Source organism: Pteropus medius, unplaced genomic scaffold, assembly GCF_902729225.1.
Source record: "Pteropus medius unplaced genomic scaffold, Ma_sr-lr_union100, whole genome shotgun sequence".
Classification (NCBI taxonomy): Eukaryota; Metazoa; Chordata; class Mammalia; order Chiroptera; family Pteropodidae; genus Pteropus; species Pteropus medius.
Window position 1 is genome coordinate 1,023,255 of NW_024352784.1, and position 25,347 is coordinate 1,048,601.

Sequence of the window (25,347 nt, forward strand, 5' to 3'; positions counted from 1 at the left end):
TCAGATCTGCATCTCTTTTGAATAAAATACTTGTAGCTTGCTACAAGCCAAAAAGCCAAGACCGTATCATATTGCCTTAAAAAAATATGATGGGGTTTTATTTTTCAGACTCCATTTCTTAATTCTGACTATACTCTCCCTGTAAGCCTACGGCTCCAACTCCAGAGTAATTTGACAAATCCATTCTTTTATCTTAAATGCACATTTCTTTGGGAAAGGAGGTGGATAATTCCTTGGCGGATCTGCTTAGTCTTTACACTATAAATGATGGGGTTCATCACAGGAGGTGCCAACAGGTAGATATTGGCCATGGTAACGTGGACCAGAGGAGAGGCATGCTTGGCAAAGCGGTGGGTCATAGAAAGCCCAACCATGGGAACATAGAGAACCAGAACAGCCAGAATGTGGGACAGACAGTTGTTGAGGGCCCGGAGTCTCTCAATCATGGAGGCTACTCCCAGGACACTTTTCAGAATCATTGCATAGGACAGCATGATGAGCAGAGGGTCCATCACAATAATGAGCAAAACTAGAGCAAATCCATACCAGCTATTGAACCGGATGTCACCACAGACCAGGCGAATCATGTCCTGGTGGAGGCAGTACGAGTGAGAGAGAAGGCGAGAACGGCAGAAGGGCAGGCGCTTGAGTAGGAAAAGGGAAGGAAGCACAGCCAGGACACAGCGGCAAATGATGGCTAACCCAATTCTGCCAATGACCTGACTGGTGAGGATGGTGACATAATGGAGGGGGCGGCAGATGGCCACATAGCGGTCAAAGGACATGGCCAACAACACAGATGATTCCATAAAGGAGCACGTATGAATAAAAAATATCTGTGTGAAGCAAGCTTCAAAGCCGATTGCTCGAGCATTGAACCAGAGGAGTGGCATGACTGTGGGCAGGGTGGTGAGGGTGAGACCCAGGTCGGTCAGGGCCAGCATGGAGAGAAATAGATACATGGGCTGGTGGAGGGATGGCTCTGAGCGGATGACAGTGAGAATGGCGATGTTGCCCATGATGGAGATGGTGTAGAGACAGCAGAAGGGGATGGAGATCCAGATGTGGGAAGCCTCAAATCCAGGTATGCCCGTGAGGATGAAGTAGAAGGAGTCTTTAGTGGTGTTAGTCACCTCAGATATAAATGATGAATTTAGCTTCATGTTCAGAGTCTTCGTTCAGAGAGAAACACAGACATTAGAAATGATTTTTTTCATTGCCTTATTCGATCTAACGTCTATCCAAATAAAGGTTCAGAGTTTTTGAGTGTAACTAAGAGAAGACAAAAGGACATAATCGTTGCTCTTCTCTGTCTCTGCAGAGATTGCTTTCAATAACTCATATTGTCTTGATAACACATTAGCTCATGAGCAACTCCTTTTAATTTTTTTCTGCTTCTGTTCCCACACTCCCTATTAGTTCTTAGTCCCCTAGAGTCTCCCTTTTATCCAGATCCTGCTACCAATACTATTCTCACAAGACTTAAAATGAACTAGCTGCAAATATAATGGCTAATATTTAGTCCTCATCCTTTTTTAATCCAGCATATACTTTAAAATTTTTCCTTTTGTTATATAACAGCTTTCTTGTCTGTTTCCCTTTTCTAAAGTCACCATCATCTCTTTATCTTGTATTCATTTCATCATACACTAGGATCATTTTTCTTCTAGGTTAGTCCTTGTTAATAACTATCTTCTTATTCTCATTAATTGATGTCATCAGAAGCCATAACTTGCAGTTATGTGGTATCAAAATATAATTGGAAGCAAAGGGCAAGGTGCATAGAAGAGGAACTGAAGTAGAGGCCAGGTGAGGACAATCATATTTATTGATGGCTTTCTACGTTTAGGCACTGCTTTAAGTGCATTATATGTACTAATTCTTTTCGTCCTCTAATGATAGTCATCAATCATATTTCTTTTCCCTAAACATTTACAGAGGAGTCTTACCTGTAGTTTCTCCTGTCTGGTGGTGCTTGCTTCACTATCTTTAGTGTCTTTATTCTGTGTTTGGCTCACAGTGTGGATATGTTATGAGCTCTTGCACATCTCTAGGCTGGAAGGCAGGAGAGTGTAGCAGGTCCCTTCAGGATTACATGAAGAGGCATCCTGAGACCTTCGGGGTCCCATTGGGAAGCCAGGAAGTCAGCTCTGTTCCTGAAAGACTTTGCTGCTGTTGACATTCTTATAGGGCAACAAGTATGAAAACCTCATGGAAGTTTTGTTCTTAGAGTTTGTTGAATGTAATTTGAAACTACATGCTTATGTTTGAAATGTCCAATCTCTCAAAAAATCAGATCTGAGAAACTTTCTTCTATAAGCAGTCTGAAGTTGGGGCAGAGTTAGAAGCAACAGGAGAACAACAGATGAAGGAATGTATACCAGTTTCAAGGGGCACTCACTTTTCAGAGAATCTCTGGAAATATTAAGAATAGTTTTTAATTTACAGCAAAATTGAAAAGATACAGAGATGTCTCATATTTTCTCCCCTTCCACACATGCATAGCCTCCCCCAACATCACCAGAATCATACTCGTAATTAATTAGTTAATTAATTAATAATTATATTTATTTATTTTTTTTTACCAAGGATGAGCCTGCATTGGCACATCATAATCACCCAAAGTCCATACTTTACTAAGATTTTACTCTTGGTGTTGAATGTTCTATGGGTTTGGATAAAAGTATAATGATGTATATCTATCATTATAATATTATACAGCATATGTTTACTGCCCTAAAAATCCCCTGGGCTCTACCTATTCATCTCTGTCTCTTTCAGTGTTTCTTTTAAGACTGTTGCAGCTTTAAGGATATATTGAAGGGGAGATAAGACACTAAAATATTTCAGGCAATAGATGGTGGTCATTTGGATAAAAGTAGAAGCAATGAAAATTGGGAAAAATAAAAAAAAATTGCAAGTGATTAAAGAGACAGAATAAACAGGACCTGGCTGATTCTTTAAATGGAAAGAGTGGTGACTGAAAAAGAGTCAAGAGTTTATTCATTGAATTAGCACATATTAATTAGACATTTAGTATATGTCATGATCTCTGCTTGTCCCTATGGATACACTGATAGACATGGTTCCTATTTCCAATTTGGGAGCATGTGGAAAGTTGGCACTTGCTCAGATATGGAATACTGTTAGTAAGTAAATGAGTGTGTAGTGTGTGTGTGTGTGTGCGTGTGCACGCACGTGTGTGTATCAGGGGTGGGGTGGGTTTAGAGTATAAATAGGTGTTACTAGTACTCAAGGTAATTATTATAGTTTTAGACATATTGAATTTGAGATGATGGTAAACCACCTTAACATAGATGAAAAATCCATATGATTCTGGAGACCAGGAGAGAATTTTAAGCTGTGCATATAGATAGGGGAGTTATATGTATACATAAGGTAATTGATGTTGTGAGAGTCAAGGAGACTACTAGAGAAAGAATATAGAAGAAGAAAACAAAAGGGCCCAGGGAGATTCCTGAAAATTGTGCTACGAACTAACCTTGTAACAATGCAAAGCTCACTTTCTCTCTGAACCTAAAAATCCTAATTTTATAATTTATATGATGTTCGTATCCCTTGGGGCTATTGTCATGACTTAATTCTGTAACTTAGACCATCCTAGGTATCAGTGATTGCTCTCCTATTCCATTAATAGCAACAATAATAATGAGGGAGAAAAACATGGCCACGTCCTCAGATCTCTCCTCTTGAAACAACAATAAGCTGAACATCTAAAACTCAACAAAAACACCCAAACAGCACACCAGCACTTCTGAACATGGGTTCTGTGTATAAGAGCTACCACAGGTCAGAACCCCAGGTGTCAGGTGGTGGAGTGGGACAAATAAAGAAGCTGCCTCTTGCAGCCACAGAAGCTCCTTGCAGGAGGAGTGGGAGAGGGGGGTGAAGGTGCGGCGACTTCCCTGAACGGCCTTGCCTGGAAGAGCCGGAACTTTTCTACGCAGTCAGCAGCAGGGCTAAGTCATCAAGGCAGAAAGCGGAGAAGTGGGATGGGACCGCAGAGAAACAACAGTTGATTTCTACTGGCCACGGCTGCAAAACCGAGGCTGAGCTGCACCCCCAATCCCCAACCAAGAGGACCCCTCACCCCAAACCCTCTGAAACTTATCACTGCAAAGCCCCAGGGGAAAGAAAGATACTGAGGGACACTTCATAATGATTTGGAGCAAACACTACCAAAATTGTTGTTAACACTGACAGTGACTGAAGCTGAGAGTAGCAAGAGTGATTAAAATCTACAAAAAAAAAAAAAAAGACATTAGGCTCTATATAAAGCAGGAATTCAAGAGGCTTAGATGCCGCCTATTGAAACCAAATGAAAAGCGCTTTCTTTGCAGCAGGCTAAAGAGACCTTATATAACAAATTTTCTTTCTGAAAAAAACAACAGAATACACTTTCATTAATGCCCAGGCAGAGAAATAGTTCATTAAACACCATGAACAACCAAGGAGACAAGGTATTGCAGAAAGAAAGAGAAAAATCTCCAGAAAATGAGCTTATAGACATAGAAATATGTGACTTAAGTGACAGAGAATTCAGGATGGTAATTCTGAACAAACTCAGTGAGTTTCGAAACAAGTCATATCAACAATTTCAGAAATTACAAAAACAGCTAGATGAGCAGAGCAACAAGGTTGACACCCTCAAGAAGAACCAAACAGAACTTCTAGAGAAAAAGAACACTGCAAGAGTTGAAAAATGAAATAGCAAGCTTGGGAAATAGAGTCAACCAAATGGAGGAAAGGATCAGTGATATCGAAGACAGAAATCTAGAAATAAATCAGAAGGAAGAAGAGAGAAACTGAAGAATGAAAAATAATGAAAGAGAAATATAAGAACTAGCTGATACCATCAGGAGAGGAAACATAATAATAATGGGCATTACCGAAAGAGAGGAAAGGAGCAGGGACTAGAAAGCATTTTCAGACAAATAGTGGACGAGAATTTCCCAAATATAAGGAATGAGCTGGAGCTTGGAATTCAAGAAGTCAACAGAACACCCAATTATCTCAATCCAAAAAGGCCTTCACCAAGACACATTGTATTAAAGTTATCAAAAAAATCAATGACAAAGATAGACTTCTCAGGACAGCCAGGGAGAAGAAAATGGAAATGTATAAAGGAAAATCCATTAGATTATCATCGGACTTCTCTGTGCAGACTTTACAAGCCAGAAAGGAACGGAATCAAATATTTAAACTATTAAGTGAAAGGAACTACCAGCCTAGAATAATGTATCCAGCTAAGCTCTTCTTTAGATATGAAGGAGAAATAAAGAACTTCCCAGACATACAAAAATTGAGGAAATTCTCCAGTATGAGGCCTGTACTTCGAGGAAATTCTGAAAGGGATCAGTTCACCTAAAACAAAATAACAACAAAAAAACGTAATTAGAAGTAAAGTGACTATCAAGCAAATAGAAGCAGAGGAGTGCAATCTTTACTAAGAACAGGGCATTATAAGCTTAAATAATAGTAATAAGAGAATTGCTATAGCAAGATAATAATGAACTTTCAGCATACATAGAAACAAATTGAGATAACACTGACTTAAAAGAGGATTCAAAGATCCAAATTCGCAAAGGGGAAAGGAGACAAGGCACACACAGAAGAAAATGGACAACCGTATATATACAACGATCTTTTTCATATTTGTAATGGTAACCACATACCATAGAGTCAGAACTGAAGTATATAACATAACAAAAGAAGAATTAGAGACAAAACCCACAAAAGCCAACCAAAATAAAGAAAACAGAAGCACAAGGACAAGGAAGCAATGGAAACACCGAGCTACCAGAAAGCAAAAGATAAAATGACTATAAGAAGACCTCATATTTCAATAATCCCCCTAAATGTAAATGGACCGAACTCACCAATATAAAGGCACAGAGTTGCAGAATGGTTCAAGAAGCAAAACCGAACCATGTGCTGCCTTCAGGAGACACATCTTGGCACCAAAGACAAAAAATAGACTCAAAGTGAAAGGTTGGAAAATGATATTTCAAGCAAATGGCATTCAGAGAAAAGCGGAAGTAGCAGTGCTAATATTGGATGAAATAGGCTTCAAACTAAAAAAGGTAAAGAAAGATACTGAGGGACACATCATAATGATAAAGAGAATCATGCACCAAGAAGACATAACACTTATCGATATCTATGTTCCCAATCACAGAGCCTGAAACATGTAAAGCAATTACTAACAGAACTAAAGGAAGAAACAGACCAAAACACTATTGTAGCAGGACACCTAAATACCTCACTGTTGGATATGGAGAGATCATTCAAACAGAAAATCAATAAGGAAATAACGTCTTTAAATGACACATTAGACCAACTGGACATAATTGACATATACAGAGCCTTCCTTCCCAAAACAGCCGCTTATCCATTCTTTTCTAGTGCACATGGAACATTCTCAAGACTCAACCATATACTGGACACAGATATACCCTCAACAAATATAAGTGGGTTGAAATCATACCAATCATATTCTCTGATCATGATGCTTTGAAGCTAGAGATCAAGTGCAAAAAGAAATGAGGAAGAACCACAAATACATGGAGACTAAACAACATGCTACTGAAGAATAGCTAGGTCAGAGAAAAATCAAAAAAGAGAGATCAAGAGATACATAGAAATGAATGATAGTGTGAGTAAAACATATCAAAACTTTTGGGACATGCCAAAAGTGGTCATAAGAGGAAAGTTCATATCATTACAGGCCTATCTCAAAAACAAGAGTGAGCCCAAATAAATGACCTGATGCTTAATCTTAAAAAACTAGAAAAGGAAGAACAAATGGACCCTAAAGTCAGCAGACAGAAAGAAACAATCAAAATTAGAGCAGAAATAAATTAAATTGAAAACAAAAATCAATAAAAAAAAAATAAATGCAACAAAGAGCTGGTTATTTGAGAAGGTTAATAAAATTAACAAACCCCTGGCCAGACTCACTAAAGAAAAAGAGAAAGGACACAAATAAACAAAATCAGGGATGAAAGAGGGGAAATTATGACTACCAGAGCAGAAATACAAAGGATTGTGCAAGAATATATGAAAAAGTATATAACACCAAATTTAATAACCTGGAAGAAATAGACCAATACTTAGAAAAATACAATCTTCCTAGACTGAATGAAGGACTGGAAAATCTAAATAGACTGATTGGCAGTATGGAAATTGAAACAATCATCAAATATCTACCAAAAAGTAAAAGTCCAGGACCAGATGGCTTCACCAGTGAATTCTCCCAGACATTCAAAGAAGATTTAATACCTATTCTCCTCAAACTCTTCCAAAAAATCGAGGAGAAGGCAATACTTCCCAACTCATTTTATGAGGCCAATATTACCCTGCTAACCAAAATCTGGTAAAAATAACACAAAAAAGAAAACTACAGACCAATATCTCTCATGAACACAGATGCAAAAATCCTAAATAAGATACTAGCGAACCGAATACAGCAACATATCAAAAAGATGATACACCATGATCATGGGCTTCATCCCAGGGGCACAGGGATGGTTCAACATATGCAAATCGATTAATATGATACACCACATAAACAAATTGAAAAATAAGAATCATATGATCATACCAATAGATACAGAAAAAGCCTTCGACAAGATACAGCATTTATTTATGATCAAAACTCTTAACAAAATTGGTATAGAAGGAAAGTACCTTAACATAATAAAGGTCATATATGACAAACCCTAAGCCAACATTATACTTAATGGTGAAAAAATAAAAACCTTCCTTCTAAAATCAGGAACAAGGCAAGGTTGTCACTATCACTACTGTTATTCAATATAACATTGGAGGTCATAGCAAGTGCAATCAGACAAGAGAAAGATATAAAAGGCATAGGAAACGAAGAAGTCAAACTGTCACTATTTGCGGATGACATGATTCTCTATATAGAAAACCTTAAAGACTCCACAAGAACACTATTAGAAACAATAAGCACATACAGCAAAGTCTCTGGATACAAAATCAATGTTCAAAAATCCATAGTATTCCTATACTCTAATAATGAAGCGTCAGAAAAAGAAATGGAAAAAATAATTTCTTTTGCAATTGCAACAAAAAGAATAAAATACCTAGGAATAAATTTAATGAAACAAGTGAAGGACCTATATAATGAAAAGTACAAGACCCTATTAAAAGAAATCAAAGAAGATACAAAGAAATGGAAAGATATTCCGTGTTCTTGGATTGGAAGAATCAACATAATTAAAATGATCATATTACCTAAAGCATTATACAGATTTAATGCAATCCCCATCGAAATCCCTGCGGCATTTTTTAAAGAAATGGAACAAAAAATCATCAGATCTGTATGGAAGCACAAAAGACCCTGAATTGCCAAAGCCATCCTGATAAAAAGGAACAGGTCTAGAGGCATCACTCTGGCCAACTTCAAATTATACTACAAAGCGACAGTAATCAAAACACAATGGTATTGGCAGCAAAACAGACACTCAGATCCGTGGAACAGAATCGAGAGTCCAGAAGTAAACTCATATTTATATAGGTAAATAATTTTCGACAAAAAAGCCAAAAGAAAGCCTCTTCAATAAATGGTGCTAGGAAAATTGGAAGGCCACCTGCAAAAGAATGAAACTAGGCAGTTGTCTATCACCACACACCAAAATTAACTCAAAATGGATTAAGAACCTGAATATAAGACCTCAAACAATAAAATGTATAGAAGAAAACATAGGAACTAAACTCAAGGACCTTCGACTTAAAGACGATTTTATGAATTTGACCTCAAAAGCAATGGATGTAAAAGCAAAATAAAAATGAACGGGATTACATCAAAGTAAAAAGTTTCTGCTCAGCAAAAGTAATTGTCAACAAGGTAAAGAGACATCCATCCGAATGGGAAAATATATTTGCAAACAACGCCTCCGATAAGGACCTAATATCCAAAATATACAAAGAGCTCACATGACTCAATAACAACAACAAAACAAGTGATCTAGTCAAAAAGTGGGCAGAGGACGTGAACAGACTCTTCTCCCTAGGAGACATACAAATGGACTACAAACATATGAAAAGATGCTCAACATCTTTAGCTATTAGAAAAATGCAAATTTAAATCACAATGAGATACCATCTCACATCTGTTAGAATAGCTATAATCAACAGGACAGGTAATAACAGTTGTTGGAGAGGATTCAGAGAAAAAGGAACCCTCATACACTGCTGGTGGGACTGCAAATTGGCACAGCCACTTTGGAAAACAGTATGGAGGCTCCTCAAAAAACTAAGAATTGATCCGCCATATGATCCAGCAATCCTGCTACTGGGTATTTATCCCAAAGACTTGAAAATCCATATCGAAAAAGATATTTCACACCGATGTTCATAGTGCCATTATTCACAGTGGCCAGGACATGGAGGCCACCGAAATGTCCTACAATAGATGATTGGCTAAAGAAGCTGTGGTACATATATGCAATGGAATATTACTCAGCCATAAGAAGAGATGAAATACTGCTATTTGCAACAACATGGATGGACTTCAAGATTATCACGCTAAGCGAAATAAGCCAGACTGAAAAAGTAGAAAATCACATGGTATCACTTATATGTGGGATATAAACCTAAAAACAACAAATGAACAGGACAAGCAGAGACTCATGGACATGAACAATGGATTCATGGTTATCAGAGGGTAGACAGTGGGAGAGGAGGGGCTATGTAGACGAGGTAAAGGGAATCAAATATGCGGTAGCTGAAGGAAACTGGACTCTGGGTGGTAATCACACAATAGAATATATAGATGTTGAATTATAATGTACACATCAAAATTATATAATTGTATTAGCCAATGTTACCCCAATAAACTTAATTAAAAAAATTAAAAATATAAAATAGATCAGGGCTTATGATCAAGTGTCTCATATCTTTAAAATGGTGTTTTCAAAGTATTCACCTTTATCATTGTGATAAACGTAAAATAAAGATGTATGGAAGAAAAAAAACAATAATGATAATAATAACAACATGAGCAGTATTTAAATGACAAGACAGTAAAAAGACAGATTCCATTTTGACTGAGAGTTGTTTCTTTTTTTCCAAAGCCTATAATTACAATTATCTCCCTTTAAAAGGGACATGTAATAATTATATATTTTTTGAATGCTCTTGTATTCAGCAACAGATTATTGTTATTTTAGTGCATCTGTTCTTTGATCCACAAATAAAATTAAATTTTATAGTAGGAAATAGGAATCTTTTTTAATAACTGTCTTAAAAATACATAATTAAGGGTGAGCTATTGAATATGATCAGGACTTGGGAGAAGATGGATCATTAGCCCTGGGACTACTCAGGTGAGGCACATTCCAAATGAGTTGCACTCTAAGACTAATTCAACTCCCTGGCATTTCCCTTGAATATAGTACTAAAATTGGGGTCCTGATATTGTTGATGAAAACCCATTGAACATAGGAATATTTTCTGAGACACAACTAAATTCGTGGTGGGACACTTATTTATTATAGACTCTTAAAAAATTAAGATTTTTCTAGAAGGATTCTTCATCTATATGAAGTTTAGAGACTTCATTCTTTTTATTACTGAATTGTTTCTGTTTTGTATAATCTTGTTTACAGTGTCTGAGATGAGAAGTGGGAAGTGCAGCACAGGAGATATCTTAGATCTCTCAGGTGGGTAATGGGCATCCCCAAGCCCTTTGTATACATACATACAAACATACATACATACATGTGGATAACAATTGAAAATATCACAGAATGGATTAGTAAAGGAAAGAAAATAAAATTTATTAAGAACAATCTGTATTCTAAGCCGTAGTGTTTTTCTATTTACATTAAAAAAACCTATCACAGCCCTGACTCCTTGCCTCTCTTTGATACTATTTATAGTTTTATTAAGAGTGCTTCCTCCTCTTCGCTTCATGTTTCTTTATCAAAACATGAAGTGAACTCTTGCAAACTTAAGGAAGTTTATCTATGTTTTTCTAAAAAATTGATTAAAAGCAGTTATGGAGGTATAATTGTGCACATTTTACAAATGAAGAAACGGTGACTCCAAAAAGTTAAACAACTCTCAGTTCATTTATTAACAAGTCATGATGACAAATTAAAGGCATTCAACAAGGTAAGAGCAAGTTTGAGCCAGCTTAGGAAACAGCTAGTCTAATCATAAACGATTCTTAGTTTTCCACACATTCACACTCCTAACATTGAAGCTCTTTTTTACGTGTTTTTCCCAGATATCGTCTGTCTTACAGTTGCTACCTGCTTTACCATCTTTGAGCTATAGATTTCATCTCTCTGAATCCCAGATTGTAACCCTGAATTTAAGTGAAGTTTGCTTTGAAAATTAGTCAGTTTCTGAAACCCTCAGGCTACTTTCACTTTGTCTTTTGAAGTTTGCTGTTAATTTTTTTTCCAAGTAGCACCAATATCCACAATGATCTTTCTTTCTTCAATTTGATCTCCTAGTTCTTGAAGATTCTCTTTTATTATTGCAGATTGAGATTACATGAGTACCTGTTTTCAATTAAAAGCTGACATTTGCTTCAGGAATATTTACAAAGTATGAGCATGTTACAGCTTCTGTAAATATTTTTATACTGTAACCAGCACTTTGAGTTTATAAAGCACAGCCTTATACTTTACAACATAAGTTAATAATAACACAACTATGCAGACAGCAGAACAGAAATTATATTTGAATTATTAAAAAATTTTTTTTCTAAGTCATATATGCTTAGCGAAGAGTAAACAAAGTAGGGTTTAAGAAACTTTCAGTCTTAATTTCTAGTCAAGGAATAATAATTGTCTTTATTTACATTGGAAGCTTCTTATACAGTACTTATTCCTTTCTCCATCTATGCTACTTACAGTTTTAATGGTAGTATCCCTGCTTTTGACTCCACATAATTAAATAAAATTTCTCCTGTAAACCTAAATTCCAATAGTTAATGCACTTTCCTCTGGAAGAGTAAGTGGAAGATTCCCTGGCGGATCTGCTTAGTTTTTACACTGTAAATGACAGGGTTCATCACAGGAGGTGCCAACAGGTAGATATTGGCCAAGATAACATGGACCAGTGGAGAGGCATGCTTAGCAAAGCGGTGGGTCATAGATACACCAACCATGGGAACATAGAGAACCAGAACAGCCAGAATGTGGGACAGACAGTTGTTGAGGGCCCGGAGTCTCTCAATCATGGAGGCTACTCCCAGGACACTTTTCAGAATCATTGCATAGGACAGCATGATGAGCAGAGGGTCCATCACAATAATGAGCAAAACTAGAGCAAATCCATACCAGCTATTGAACCGGATGTCACCACAGACCAGGCGAATCATGTCCTGGTGGAGGCAGTACGAGTGAGAGAGAAGGCGAGAACGGCAGAAGGGCAGGCGCTTGAGTAGGAAAAGGGAAGGAAGCACAGCCAGGACACAGCGGCAAATGATGGCTAACCCAATTCTGCCAATGACCTGACTGGTGAGGATGGTGACATAATGGAGGGGGCGGCAGATGGCCACATAGCGATCAAAGGACATGGCCAACAACACAGAAGATTCCATAAAGGAGAATCCATGGAGGAAGAAAAACTGGGCAAAACAGATCTCAAAGCTGATCTTACGAATGTCAAACCAGAGGAGTGGCATGACTGTGGGCAGGGTGGTGAGGGTGAGACCCAGGTCGGTCAGAGCCAGCATGGAGAGAAATAGATACATGGGCTGGTGGAGGGATGACTCTGCGCGGATGACAGTGAGAATGGCGATGTTGCCCATGATGGAGATAGTGTAGAGACAGCAGAAGGGGATGGAGATCCAGATGTGGGAAGCCTCAAATCCAGGTATGCCCATGAGGATGAAGTAGAAGGGGTCTTTGGTGGCGTTTGTCACTTCGGACATGCTTGATGAATGCAAAACCAGAGTCTGTGTGTTCTGTAATAAGAATTCCATCAGTGTGCTACTGCCATAGAGTCATTATATTTTCAATCCAATATTCAAATATGTGCTTGGGATTGTTTTACTAACACCATTGAGCAAAACTCTAGCCAGAGCACTAACAGTTGGAACTGTGGATTCTTCTGCCATATATTTCTGTTTAAAGTTACCTTATTTTTCCAATTTCTAGCCCACCACTATGTACTAAAATTTAACTTAATGCTTCTTGCAAACCTTGTAATTCATTTCCCACTCTTGTGTTTACGTATACATACATATACATATCTATTTTCAAACTGAAACTTCTCTCATCAATATTTCAAATAATATTGTAATAACCAAATCAAGAGACTTATTTTAGTTCATATTCTACTTGACACAGAAAAATAAGATTCTGCTTACTTCTTATTTTCTTTTATTCAATTGAATGGAAATGTTATTGAAGGAGGGATGTATCATGGCGATGCCCAGGTGTTTTGTCTGAGCAACTACATGGACTGCAGTCACTTAATTTTATCTGGAGCATTAGAGTAGGAGCAGACTTTGGGGGAAAGATCACAGGTTTGGTTTCTGCATGTCGAATTGATGTTCCAAGAGAAATGACAATTAGGCAAATGGATATGAGATCTAAGAGGACAGAGAAGAAGCCTGCTGGAATTTGGGGAGTCTGTGGCATATTGATAGTAGCTGGGAACCTAGGAGTTGATGTGATAACCTAGGCAAGAATTTAGAGTGAGAAAGGAAAGACATTGAGGAAAACTCTATAAGAAAATGCAAAATTTAGCAGTTGGATAGATGCGAAAGAAAAGCAAAGAAAACTTTAAGGACTGTTTAACGAAGTGGGTGAAATTCAAAGAAAACAGAGGTCACAGAAGCCAAGAAAGCAAAAGGTGTTTTCATCACAGTTTGGTGCTGCTTAGATATTCAGTAAAACGAGTACTGGAAAGTGTCTATTCAATTTAGGGATGCAGATCTCAGTAGTAACCTTTTGGAAAGACATTTCAGTAGAATGATAGGAAAAGAAACTAAATTAAAGTGGCCTGAGTAGTGAATTGATTTGAAGGATTGGAGATAGTTTCTGTAGACCATGTATTCTGAAGGGGGAGCTAAACTGCCCTCTATGATATAAATGCAGACATTTATTCTTTAAATAAAAGAATGAATATAACTTTAGTAAATGAATGGTTTTTAATTTTTGGAGTGTTTTGAGAATGAAAGCTGTGGATCTTCTCATCCAGAAATATACAAAGCGTTTAATGAGTTCCTATTCATGGAGTCTAACCATATTTTCCCTAAAGTATCCATAAATGTCAAACTAAGAATCTCTCGTAAATCATTAAACTCAAGAATCTAAAATAATACAAAAGAAAATTAAAAAAATGGGAAAATGAAGAAGAAATAAAAATGTAATTTTTTGAATTAGAAGAATAGAAAAATATTTAAAAATTCAAAAATTATTTTCTTGAAAGAATCAATGTAATTTGAACCCCTCTAGCAAATCTGATCAAGAAAAAAAATATAGGCCAGCATTTAGAATGAAATGTAATGGGAGAACCAAAACTGCAGAGAAATTTCAGAAGCCATGAGTGGTTACCAATAAAATAGTAACTAATAGTAATATGAATGTCTTTTAGGACTTAAACTATACACTAAAAGACAAGAGGCCAGAGCAAAGGTTTTTAAAACTTCTTAGCACTGAGTCCTAATAGACTTGATTAATATATGTGAGGTATTAAAAGCTAACATATACTAAATAAAGAACATGCCTATCAGAAAGATATTTGATCATTCGTAGAAACATAAAAGAAAGACGATTGTAGTGACAAAAGATGATGGTGCCCATCCAAGTACTGTGTAGTGGGCAGGACTTAATTTATGTTTCCAGGAAATGGCATCTATATGATGACTACTTGAGGCCATCTAGCTTGGTACTACTCAGCATTTAATCGATTGCATTCTTTCTAAGATTCAGGAATCTTAATCATAATTTGGATCCCTACATCATTTTTTTTTGTGTGTGTGTGTGTGTAGTGGGCACACATTTTTTCATGCATGTCGTATAGTAGTCTCTTCTTATTCTTAGGGGATACGTTCTAAGAGCCCCAGTGGATGCCTGAATCTGCAAGTAGTATCAAACGCTATATACACTGTTTATTTCTATACATACACACCTATGATAAAGATTAATTTATAAACTAGGCACCGTAGGAGATTAACAATCATAACTAATTATAAAATAGAACAATATAACAATACGCTGTAATTAAAGTTATGTGAATGTGGTCTTTCTCTCTCTCATAAACTATCTGATAGCTGAGACAGCCACTAAAGTGACTAAAAGACAGGTAGCATATACTGCATGAATATGCTGGACAAAGAGATGATTCACTTCCCAGGTGGAACAGCGTGAGATGATATGAGATATCATTATGCTACTTGGAATGGCACACTAGTTAGAACTAATGAATTATTTGTTTCTGGAATTTTGTATTTCATATTTTTAGACAACAATTGACCACACGTAACTGAAAAAGTGAAACTGGGAATAAGGAGAGACGACTGTATTTCCCTTTGTTTTAATATTTCAGTTTACTTCAGCTTGGTTAGTGTGAATTTTAAGAGAGTGATATATTTGATTTTGGCAGAAATCGTATTTATGGCTAACAAAGCTAAGACCCTGAATTCTAAAAAAAAAAAAAAAAATACTATGAGTAAAATAGCATCATATTGAGAGGATTCTTGAGAGTCAAGACATAATTTCTTTGTGACTTCCAAATACATTCTCTCAAGCTTCAGTATTTCAAACTTCAGTATGTTCTCTATGAGTAAAATGTCTCATAGTTCTGTAGTTGAATAAAATTGAGATAATCCATGTGAGATGCTTATTGTTGTGGATGGCAGAGTGTAGGGCATAGTGACAGCAGTGTTATTTGCAGAGAACTTACTATGTGTCAGATATGCTTCCTAGAGATTAACTTATTTTAACTCACTTAATAATTGCATAATTGATATTTATCACTTTAAATCATGAGGAACACATGGTGCTGATGAAGGAGTAGCTTTTTTTTCCTCGAAAAGCCAGGGAAGTCTTAATGGAGGAAGTGGTCTATCAGTTGTTTTGTATTTTAAGTGGAAACTCAAAAAGAAACCTGAGGGGTGGGGGTGGTAACATGGATGATAAGCATTTCAAACAAAGCAATTGGTGATAGTACATGACAGGAAATGATGTCCTCTAGTTCTTTATAGCCCTCAAGTGTGGGCCCGATTGCAGGAATGGTAGGAATTGAGGCAGAAAAGAGGGTGAGAACAGAGTAAGGGCTTTAAAGGATGACAGTGGATCCATCAAACGGCTTTAAGTCAGGGAGTAACGTCATCACATTTTTAGTTGAGAGAGAGGATGTGGGTCTGCATAAAACAAGATAGACTTAGGGAGAAATTAGACTTTTCTAAAGAGAAGCAGCTGATAAATATGAGTGTGTGTGTGTCTGTGAGTATGTGAGGGTGTGTTAGTGTTTATGGCCACAGGTGTGTGGGAGAGAGTGGGACAAAAAAAGAAGACATGATAGGAGACAAGATATATCATTCTAAAGTGTATCAGAAAACACAGAATTTAAAGACTTATACTTAATATTTTTGACTTCAGGACAGACCTAAAGCCAATGGTATGTGTTAAGGAAAAAAAATTCAAATCTTAATATCAGTAAAAACCTGATAATAATTTTTCTCGGCTTGAAGGGCATTTATTTCTAGTCTCTCAAGTAACTCTAACTCTCCCAATAGTTGAAATTCTTAGGGATTTTCTACCAAGAGCGAATGGTGAGGACTCCTGGTTAGCTGTAGGATAATTTATTGTGATTTTTAGGTTTCTTCCAGCTCTGCTTCTTTGCTTCTGTGACATATTGTTGTGTGTTAAGGTGTGAACTCAGTAACTGCAAATATTGAGGAAATGATATTTTTTTTACCTTTATATTCCCTCAAGAATATAACCTCTCAAGATCTTACTTGAAGGCAGTGTAATTCATGAACCCCTGGCTGGTTCATGCTGACTTCTGTTCATTTTTCATCAGATGCTTTTCACGCTTCCCTTGAACCCACCTCTTTCTGAGATATTTGTTGAGCCATTTGCAGGGCAGAGAGGAGGACAAGTAAAAATATCCAGGAATGGCCCAGGAACTACCCAGGAATGTCCCATTTTCAAGGCAGGATTTGTTGATAGATGATATGCGGACATTTACCAACATGCGCTGAAAACTCTTCAGCTTTGATAACCATGGGTTTGGTATAAAAGAGAATAACAGCATCAGGGCTACTTTTTTCACTCAGTTTGAGGACAGTGATAAATATTTCGAGGAACTGCTATTGCATTTCCGTCTTGCATCCTGTCAACTTATTTCTAAAATGAATTGGCTGCATTCTCTCCTTTGTCTCTATGGAGTATTTTCTGTTCTCACTACCCAGGTATCCTCCTCTTCTTATTACTGATCATCCGTGGAGCAGTCCTTACCTTTGTGCTTTTTTGTTCTTTCAATGCTCTTTCTGGCTTCTATTCTCTGCTCTGTGGCTGAGTGTGGTTATATGCTCCTGAAGATTTCAGGCTGGAATACAAGAGGTGTATGGGGAAACATCTGGGTCTTATAGGAATCTTATAGGAGTATGCAAATTATACTCTGAGACCAGAGGCCCCAAGGGACAGAACCAGGAAAAATAACAGTAATAATAAATATAATAGCCACTAACATTTATCGAGTGCTAAACATATACCAAAAATTGAGCTAACTGACCTCAAGGGAATGTGAAGATTTTGTTAGATGACATGAAGAAGACAGAGCCTGTATTCCAGAAGATTATTTTTTTCAGCGATCATTAGTTTCCTTCTGCTTACTACAGTAGTTTATGTGGCTTTGAGAAGGACAATCAAGTTGGAATAGAGCTGCTCTTTGATGTCGTCAGCTTGAATATGACCAAACTCAGATTTGATACACCTTGAGGATTTGGGGGAAGGTATCTCAGATCTCTTGATAGATTCAAAAGTCAGATAGGCAAAATGGGATTTTCTTTTCTCAGAGTCTTACAGATATTAACCCTGACATACATTGTCCTTTTCCCCAGAAATGCTGGATCTTTACTCATGTGAGAAAGGGCTGTGATGAGTACCATCTAGAGACAAATGACCTAAGGTTTTATGTGAGATTTTATTTAGATTTTACTTCTCTATAGATGGTGGAAATTGGCAGCTGTTTAAGGGTTCATTGTGAACATTTCTTTTGATTTTTATCACTGAAGGCACAGTGTTTCCACAAATATGGCTTATCTTTGTGATCTCCTCTGTATCTGGCCTACTTGGTTGTTAAAATCTAGTCTGGCTTCAAGGAATTTCCACCTCTGTATAATTCTCACTGTTTCAACAGGGAAGTTATGATCATAGAGCAGAATATAAAGTTATAAACCCTGAAAATATAGAATTTAAATAAAGACAATTTGGTTGGGAATATAGTATTGAATTATTTTTAGGATATAGTATTAAGTATGTGATTACTCCATCTTTGGTAGTTAAGGCTTAAAAGACATAATTTAAAATTGGGAAATAAAATAAAGATTAAATGAATCACGATATTCACCAGTATAAAGCTAAAATGTCAAAGTTGATAAAATATTGATAATATTGATTAATCTTGAAGTTGAGGTTAAAGAAAGAATATGTGGAAATTCTTTATAATATTCTCTATTTTTATGTATATCTGAACATTTCCCTAACAAAAAGTTTTAAAAATAAGATAGTAGGTAGAAGATGGTGGCAGACTGGGAAATCCATTATTATTTATATTATCGTTTCTTTATTATTATTTATATTAAGAGAGTAGATACTGTCCAAAGAAATAGAATATTATGTGTGTGTGTTTGTATGGCTCACAAGATAAAAATCACTTTTGTTTTTAAGTTATTGAAAAAAATTAAACAATAGGCAATGATATTTTGTGACACACGTTACTTATATTAAATTCAAAATTCAGTGTCCATGTATAAAGTTTTACTGTAATACACTCATTCTCATTTATTTATACATTATCTATGGCTACCTTCACACTACAATGACATAATTGAATAGTTTTAAAAGAAGCTATATGTCACACAAAGCCTAAAATATTTATTATCTGCCCCTTCCTTGAAGAAAAAACTTTGCTGACTTCTGACATAATAGGAAGTGGACACAGGAAATAAGCAAATTTCAAAGAAACGGAGATACAAATATTTCCTGGTCATATAAAATGTCATTTGCTCTCATTTAAAGTAGAAAGTAATTGAAATCAAGTTGAAATCATTTTTTATTCGTTGTATTACTCAAATCCAAAAACGTTAAAACAGATTGGTTGGCAAGGGTGGGATGAAATAAGCACTTTCATAATTGCTGATGGGACAGTTACTAAGTATGACTTATCTAAGGGAAATGAAAGTACTGTACCTATAAAAATTATAAATACACAAAATTATTACTCAGCAATTCCACTTCTAAAAATTTAGTTTACAAATGTATTTATATGTGTGCAAATTGACCTATACACATGATTGTACACTATAATATTATTTATAAGAACACACACTAAAAAATGGAAACAAACTAGATATTCATCAACTATAAATAAATTCTGGTAACATACAATGTACCAGGATCAACACAATAAAATATTATGTAGATGTAAAAACAAATAATAATGCTCTTCGTGTACTGGTTATGAATTATCTCAAAAATATATGTGTATATTAAAAGTCAAGTAGAGAACAGTGAATAATTTTCACTGGCAAATAGCATAAACACATGGAATTTCTTGTTTATGTATAAATTCTTCCCTAAAAAGAAATGCAATAAAATGAAAATTTTTGTTGACTCTGGGGAAAGACATCAAGATGATTAAAACGGAGACTTAAAGTGAATATTTTCAATAATATGCATTCAACTAGGAAAATTCAAATGTGTGAATGTCTAACATTGTCAATAATATTTACATTAAAATGTAAGTTTCATGAAATTTAAACTGTATGTAGTCTATGGTGCTTCTTGGATCTTTGGCTTATGTTTATGTCAGTTCTGAAAAATATTTATGTCATTATACTCAAATGTTGCTTTTGCTTCAGAATACTCTTTCTGGAGCTCCAATTACCTGTGTAATTTCAGCAAATATCATAAATCTTTTAAAGATTTTTACTTTTTCTTTTTTCTTATTCTTTATCCTTTTATGTGTGTGTATATATATATATATATATATGTGTGTGTGTGTGTGTGTGTGTGTATATATAGCCTAGATATACTCTAAATTATTTTCCATTACTTTGATTCTTTCTTCAGTGTGTCCAATATGATTAAACCTATGTATTGAAATTTTAATTTGAGTTATTTTTTAGTTCTGGAATTTACATTTTATTTTTCATAGTTTTGGATTTATTTCTTAAATTCTACACTTTGCAATTTAAATTCTAGGCAATATTAATCAAAATTATTTTAATGTCTGGGTATGCTAAATCCAATAGTTAAATCTTCTGTAAATCTAAAACTTTTGTTTACTTTTTTCTCCTGATTTTTTTCAATTCTTGTATTTTGCATTTCTGGTTATATTTTAATGAACATCATGAAAAATTATAAGGATAATTTGAGATCCTTGTTAATATCTTCCTGCCGAGAGTATTTAATTTTACTTCTTATTAAAGTGACCAATCATTTCAGTTTGTGGTTGAGGGGTTTCCCATGTACTTTCTGATATAAAGCTAGAAAAGTCCTGAAAGAAAATGAGATGGTCAGTCACTCTAATTCTTACAGACAGAGTAGTAAAATTAGGTAATGAGATGATTAAAAATAACCTTTATTAGGCCAATCTATTTTTAATTTTCCTTAGTCCAAGGTGTGCATTTTCCGGAATCCAAATAAATGCCTAGGAATTAATCAATCTTTTGGTCCATGAAGTTCCTTGTTTTCCAATTTTTGTCCTTCTTCCCTCCAGCCTTTTGAGGCTGCTGTAAGCTCTTCTCATTTTATCAGCTATTACTTTTTAAATGACAAATTCCTTAAGTGGGAAAAATGGTACAAAATATCAGGTTCACTTCTACATGCTTCCATTATCTTTAAAATCTCAGCCTTTATCTATCTATCTATCATCTATCTGTCTGTCTGTCTGTCTGTCTGTCTATCTATCTATCTATCTATCTATCTATCTATCTATCTATCTATCTATTTATTTATTTATTTTTGCAGGTGAGGCAACCCTTGGTTGACCTCACAGATTGCAAGGACCTTGTCAGCTCACAATCCCTTATTTTTTTTTTTATTTATTTTTTACACCTACAGCACCTAATCTTTCTAGGTGGTCTTCCATCCAAGTACTAACTGGGCCCGACCCTGCTTAGCTTCTGAGATCAGATGAAATCGGGGTTATTCAGGGTGACATAACTGTAGACAGAATCTCAGCCTTTACATCCTTGTTGCATTGGATGCTCTCTGAAGTCATTTACAAAATATTTCGCTAACTTTTCTAATTGTTCTTGGCAGAAAGATTGGTCTAAAATAAATTAGTATCTTTGAGGAATGTGAAAATGCTTATACTATTTCATCCATTTTTCTAAATTGTTCTAATTTATAATTTAGCTTCATGACTATCTGAATATAATGACATTGTTTTGCCTTTTTGAAGAAATAAAAGACCAAAGTAATTTCTAAAGATCCAAATTTTAAGTTACTCTAGTAAATATAATGGCAGAAAAAGATGGAGCTAAACTATATTTTCTCCCAAAGTCGTATTGGATTCTGCTCATTTATTCATTTTCATAGACACTCAGAGACTTCTAGACTCTTCATTTGTGCTTTTCTAGGATTTTGTCTGATTCCGAGGTTGTCACTGAGATTGGGCCTCAGGGAAATAGAATGATAAAGATAAAAAATGGAGCTAGAAGAGACATTATGTATTGAGTTCTTTCTAGGATGGAGCTGCATTGTATCCATGATGACAAAAAATACCTACATTTTGTTGTAAGAGATGCCTGCAGTCCTGGCAGGATGCCTGGTGCTTGGAGCAACAAGGACATCAGAAGCAGATGTGGACTTGGACATAAGGACACATTGCAGGGAGGGCGCACATGCCCTACCGATTCTGGGGCTTCTTCTCTAGGGACTAAAAAAAGAAACTTAGGAAGAAATGGCTGAAAGCATGGGGGTGGCCTTGAGGCTGAATCTGGGAGTTGGCTGTAGCTTGTATTTACTAACCTGATAGTAACTATTTATAAATTACAAAGCCAGCATTGTGGGAAACTGAATAAAAGCCATGGAGACAGAGGTGGGGGATGCTAGCATGGCGATTCCTCCTCTCCCTTATCTGGGTTAGTTAAACATTTCCAGACTCCAATTCTTCTTCCAAACCGTCTCCGCAACACATTTAGAATCTCAATGTCATCGATGGTCTTATGTATAGGAGTAATCATATTTAAGAAGCTTGAGGATTCAACATGTAATCACAGGGAGAAAATGGAAGTGAGTTCTCAAGATTCTCATTTTATGTCAAGCCACCAGACAACCTCCTTCCACCATCTCTTCCTCTACTTTTCTGACTATAGGATATCTTTCTCTAGATACTCTAAAGATATTCCTTCTTCTCCTCCCAGGGAATTATCACTAATTTTTCTGGTCATCTATGGGATAGCTCTTCCTGTGGGTTACATTTGCTTGGTTTCACTTGATATTTCTAAGTCTTAGTTCTCTGCAGAGTTCTGCCTTACACCAGAGAACTATGATTCTAGGGTATTGTTATGGGCAATTGAAGATTCCTAGGTAAGAACCTCTGCAAACAGGCTATTTGGAAACCCGGAGGTAGAGTCACATAATTAACTCTTACAAAAATATTTTGGCTATTTTTGGCATCTCTACAATGCACAATGCAAAAAACACTTAAAAAAATTAAGTTTCTATTTAAAAACTTCATTTGTGTATTGAAGTGTTATAAGGTCTATTTAAAATTGGTTCTAAACATCACTCCAGGAAGTACAAAGCAGAGCTCTGCAGAGGCAGAAAAAAATTATTTCTAAGCTCTATGAGGGAAGGAAGGGACCTTGACTCTTTGGTCATCATTTTGTCTCTATGGCCTAAATATGTACCTAACCTGCTAAACATATTCAATTAATGCTACTTGACTGACTAGTAAAAAGGATCCAAGGAACTGCAGTTCTTGCTTAGCCGACAGTATAGTTAGGGGGCTAATAGCTTAGACTCTGGAGTTTGACCCAATCAGATTTTTGTGCCAGCTCTTGGATGCATAGGTTTGAGCAAGTTGATTACTATATTGAAGTACCGGTTTTTCATCTGAAAAATAATAATTGAATTAAGCCTAGCTCATAGGGTTGTTGTGGGTAATGACTGAAATAATAAAATCCCTAGTATACATTTGCACCTCAAAAGTCTTAGTATAAATGTAAATATTTTACATGTATAAAATGTAAATATTTTACATTATTTCTAATGTCTGTAAAGGAAAGTCCAATCAGAAAGAAAATGTTAATGTCCACGAAAGGATGCTTGCCTTATTGAAAGATTCTGCATTCTGGATGGGAGACCTTTAGATTTTGCATAATGAACAAGATTTGTAATTTTTGGAACTCCCAACTTGGAGCCTTGGTGAGGTTGAGTGAATTCCACATCAGAGCCGATACTGGAAGGCCCCTTTGATCTAGCTAGTGTGTCCTCTTGGTATTGAGCTCATATAAACAACTCAAGAGAATGTAACCCATTTCTTTTCTCTTTTTTCTAGAACAAAGGGATCAATAGATTTTCCAGGACACCTTCTAACTCCTGACTACGTTTTCCTTATGGGGAGTGCTATGCTTTCATAAACAATCTTTACTGCATTCTTGCTCCAGTTGTGCAAGGTAATATAAAACCTCATGTCGCATAACATGTTCTGTCATACATAATCTTACCCCACTTGGACCGAACTCCAATTCAATTCCAGATTATAAAGAACCTCCTGTTAGACACCGCATTTTGAGATAATTCCATTTGCATAACGTGTGAGCTAGAACCATTTGGGATTATAGAAAAATAGTCCCTTCCTACTTTGTCCTTTGTCTAAACTCTGGATCTCTTCTCTGATAGTATTCGAACAATGCCACGACGGATCTCCTTAGTCTTAATGCTGTACACAATGGGGTTGACAATGGGTGGGAAGAATAGGTAAGCATTGGCCATCATAGTATGCAGCACAGGGGACACATGGTGTCCAAAGCGGTGCACCATTGACAAGCTAATCATAGGCACATAGTAAGCAAGCACAGCACAGACATGTGAGCCACATGTGTTGAGCACCTTCCTGCGCTCCTCCCCAGTGGCAATATTCAAGACAGTGTGGAGTATAAGCCCATAGGAGACTACAATGAGCAGAGAATCCAGCCCAAACGTGGAGATAACAATGAAAAGCCCATAGATATTGTTGATAAAAATGTCTCCACAAGGTAGATGGATAAGGTTGGGGTGGAGGCAATAGGAATGAGAGAGGGCATTATGGCCACAGAAGGGCAGGCGCCGTAAGAGCATGGGTAATGGGGCCATGAGCATAATGCTTTTCAGCGCAATGACAGCTCCTGTGCCAAAGATGCGGGGCAATGTTAGGATGGTTGTATAGCGCAGTGGGCTGTAGATGGCCACAAATCGATCCATGGACATGGCCAGCAACACAGCTGACTCCATAATAGAGAAGGAATGAATGGAGAACATCTGGAGAAGACATGCATTAAAACTAATTTCAATGGTGTCAAAAAGGAAAATGCCTAGCACTGTAGGCAGAGTGGATGCAGAGACACCAATCTCAACCAGTGCCAACATGGAAAGAAAGAGGTACATGGGCTGGTGTAGGGCAGTATCTGTTCTGATGACGTGAAGAATGATGCCATTCCCAAGGAAGATGATAATGTACATCAAGCTGAAGAGAATGGATGTCCAGATGTGCTCTGCCTCCAGCCCTGGGATGCCAACCAGAATGAACGTTGTAGGTAAGAACTCCAAACAGCTACTGGAGTTCTTCATGTTGAAATCTCATCCATGAGATCAGTGTTACCTTGAAAATTAGAAATAAACTAGTGAGATAACATTATAATAGAAAAAGGCGTATGGGCACTGAGGAAGGAAAGAAGAAAACAGAGCTCATAGATATTGGTGGCTAAAGGTCTCATGACTGAAAATTGACTGATGACCACTATCAGGAAATTCCCACTGTTAAGGGGTTATAGTTTCCATCAGAGAGAAGTTCAAGGACAATAGAAAAGTATCTCTGTAAATTGTAGTTCATTGTGGATCTACTAAGAGATAAATGGCTGCCTTGTCTTGGTATGGATATGCCTGACATGTC

At 36.4% G+C, this 25,347-nt stretch overlaps 3 protein-coding genes and 1 pseudogene across 3 annotated transcripts; all 4 read right to left on the reverse strand.

The window, feature by feature from the left end:
- Window positions 1-188: 188 nt before the first annotated feature.
- LOC120590124 (olfactory receptor 51Q1-like) lies at window positions 189-1,163 on the reverse strand. Its single transcript, XM_039847760.1, has one exon. It carries the CDS (start codon window positions 1,161-1,163, stop codon window positions 189-191), a length of 975 nt encoding a protein of 324 aa, XP_039703694.1.
- A 10,826-nt stretch (window positions 1,164-11,989) lies between these two features.
- On the reverse strand, window positions 11,990-12,952 carry LOC120590125 (olfactory receptor 51Q1-like). Its single transcript, XM_039847761.1, has one exon. It carries the CDS (start codon window positions 12,935-12,937, stop codon window positions 11,990-11,992), a length of 948 nt encoding a protein of 315 aa, XP_039703695.1. The 5' UTR covers window positions 12,938-12,952.
- Window positions 12,953-21,299: 8,347 nt separating this feature from the next.
- On the reverse strand, window positions 21,300-21,418 carry LOC120590631 (uncharacterized; annotated as a pseudogene).
- A 2,653-nt stretch (window positions 21,419-24,071) lies between these two features.
- LOC120590198 (olfactory receptor 51J1-like) lies at window positions 24,072-25,025 on the reverse strand. Its single transcript, XM_039847825.1, is given in 3 exon segments — window positions 24,072-24,458; window positions 24,460-24,722; window positions 24,725-25,025. Coding segments are annotated over 3 exon segments (951 nt in total).
- Between the last annotated feature and the right edge of the window lie 322 nt (window positions 25,026-25,347).

Coding starts and splice junctions, on each gene's coding strand:
- LOC120590124 (XM_039847760.1), bottom strand. CDS start 1,163: ATGAAGCTAAATTCATCATTTATATCTGAGGTGACTAACACCACTAAA.
- LOC120590125 (XM_039847761.1), bottom strand. CDS start 12,937: ATGTCCGAAGTGACAAACGCCACCAAAGACCCCTTCTACTTCATCCTC.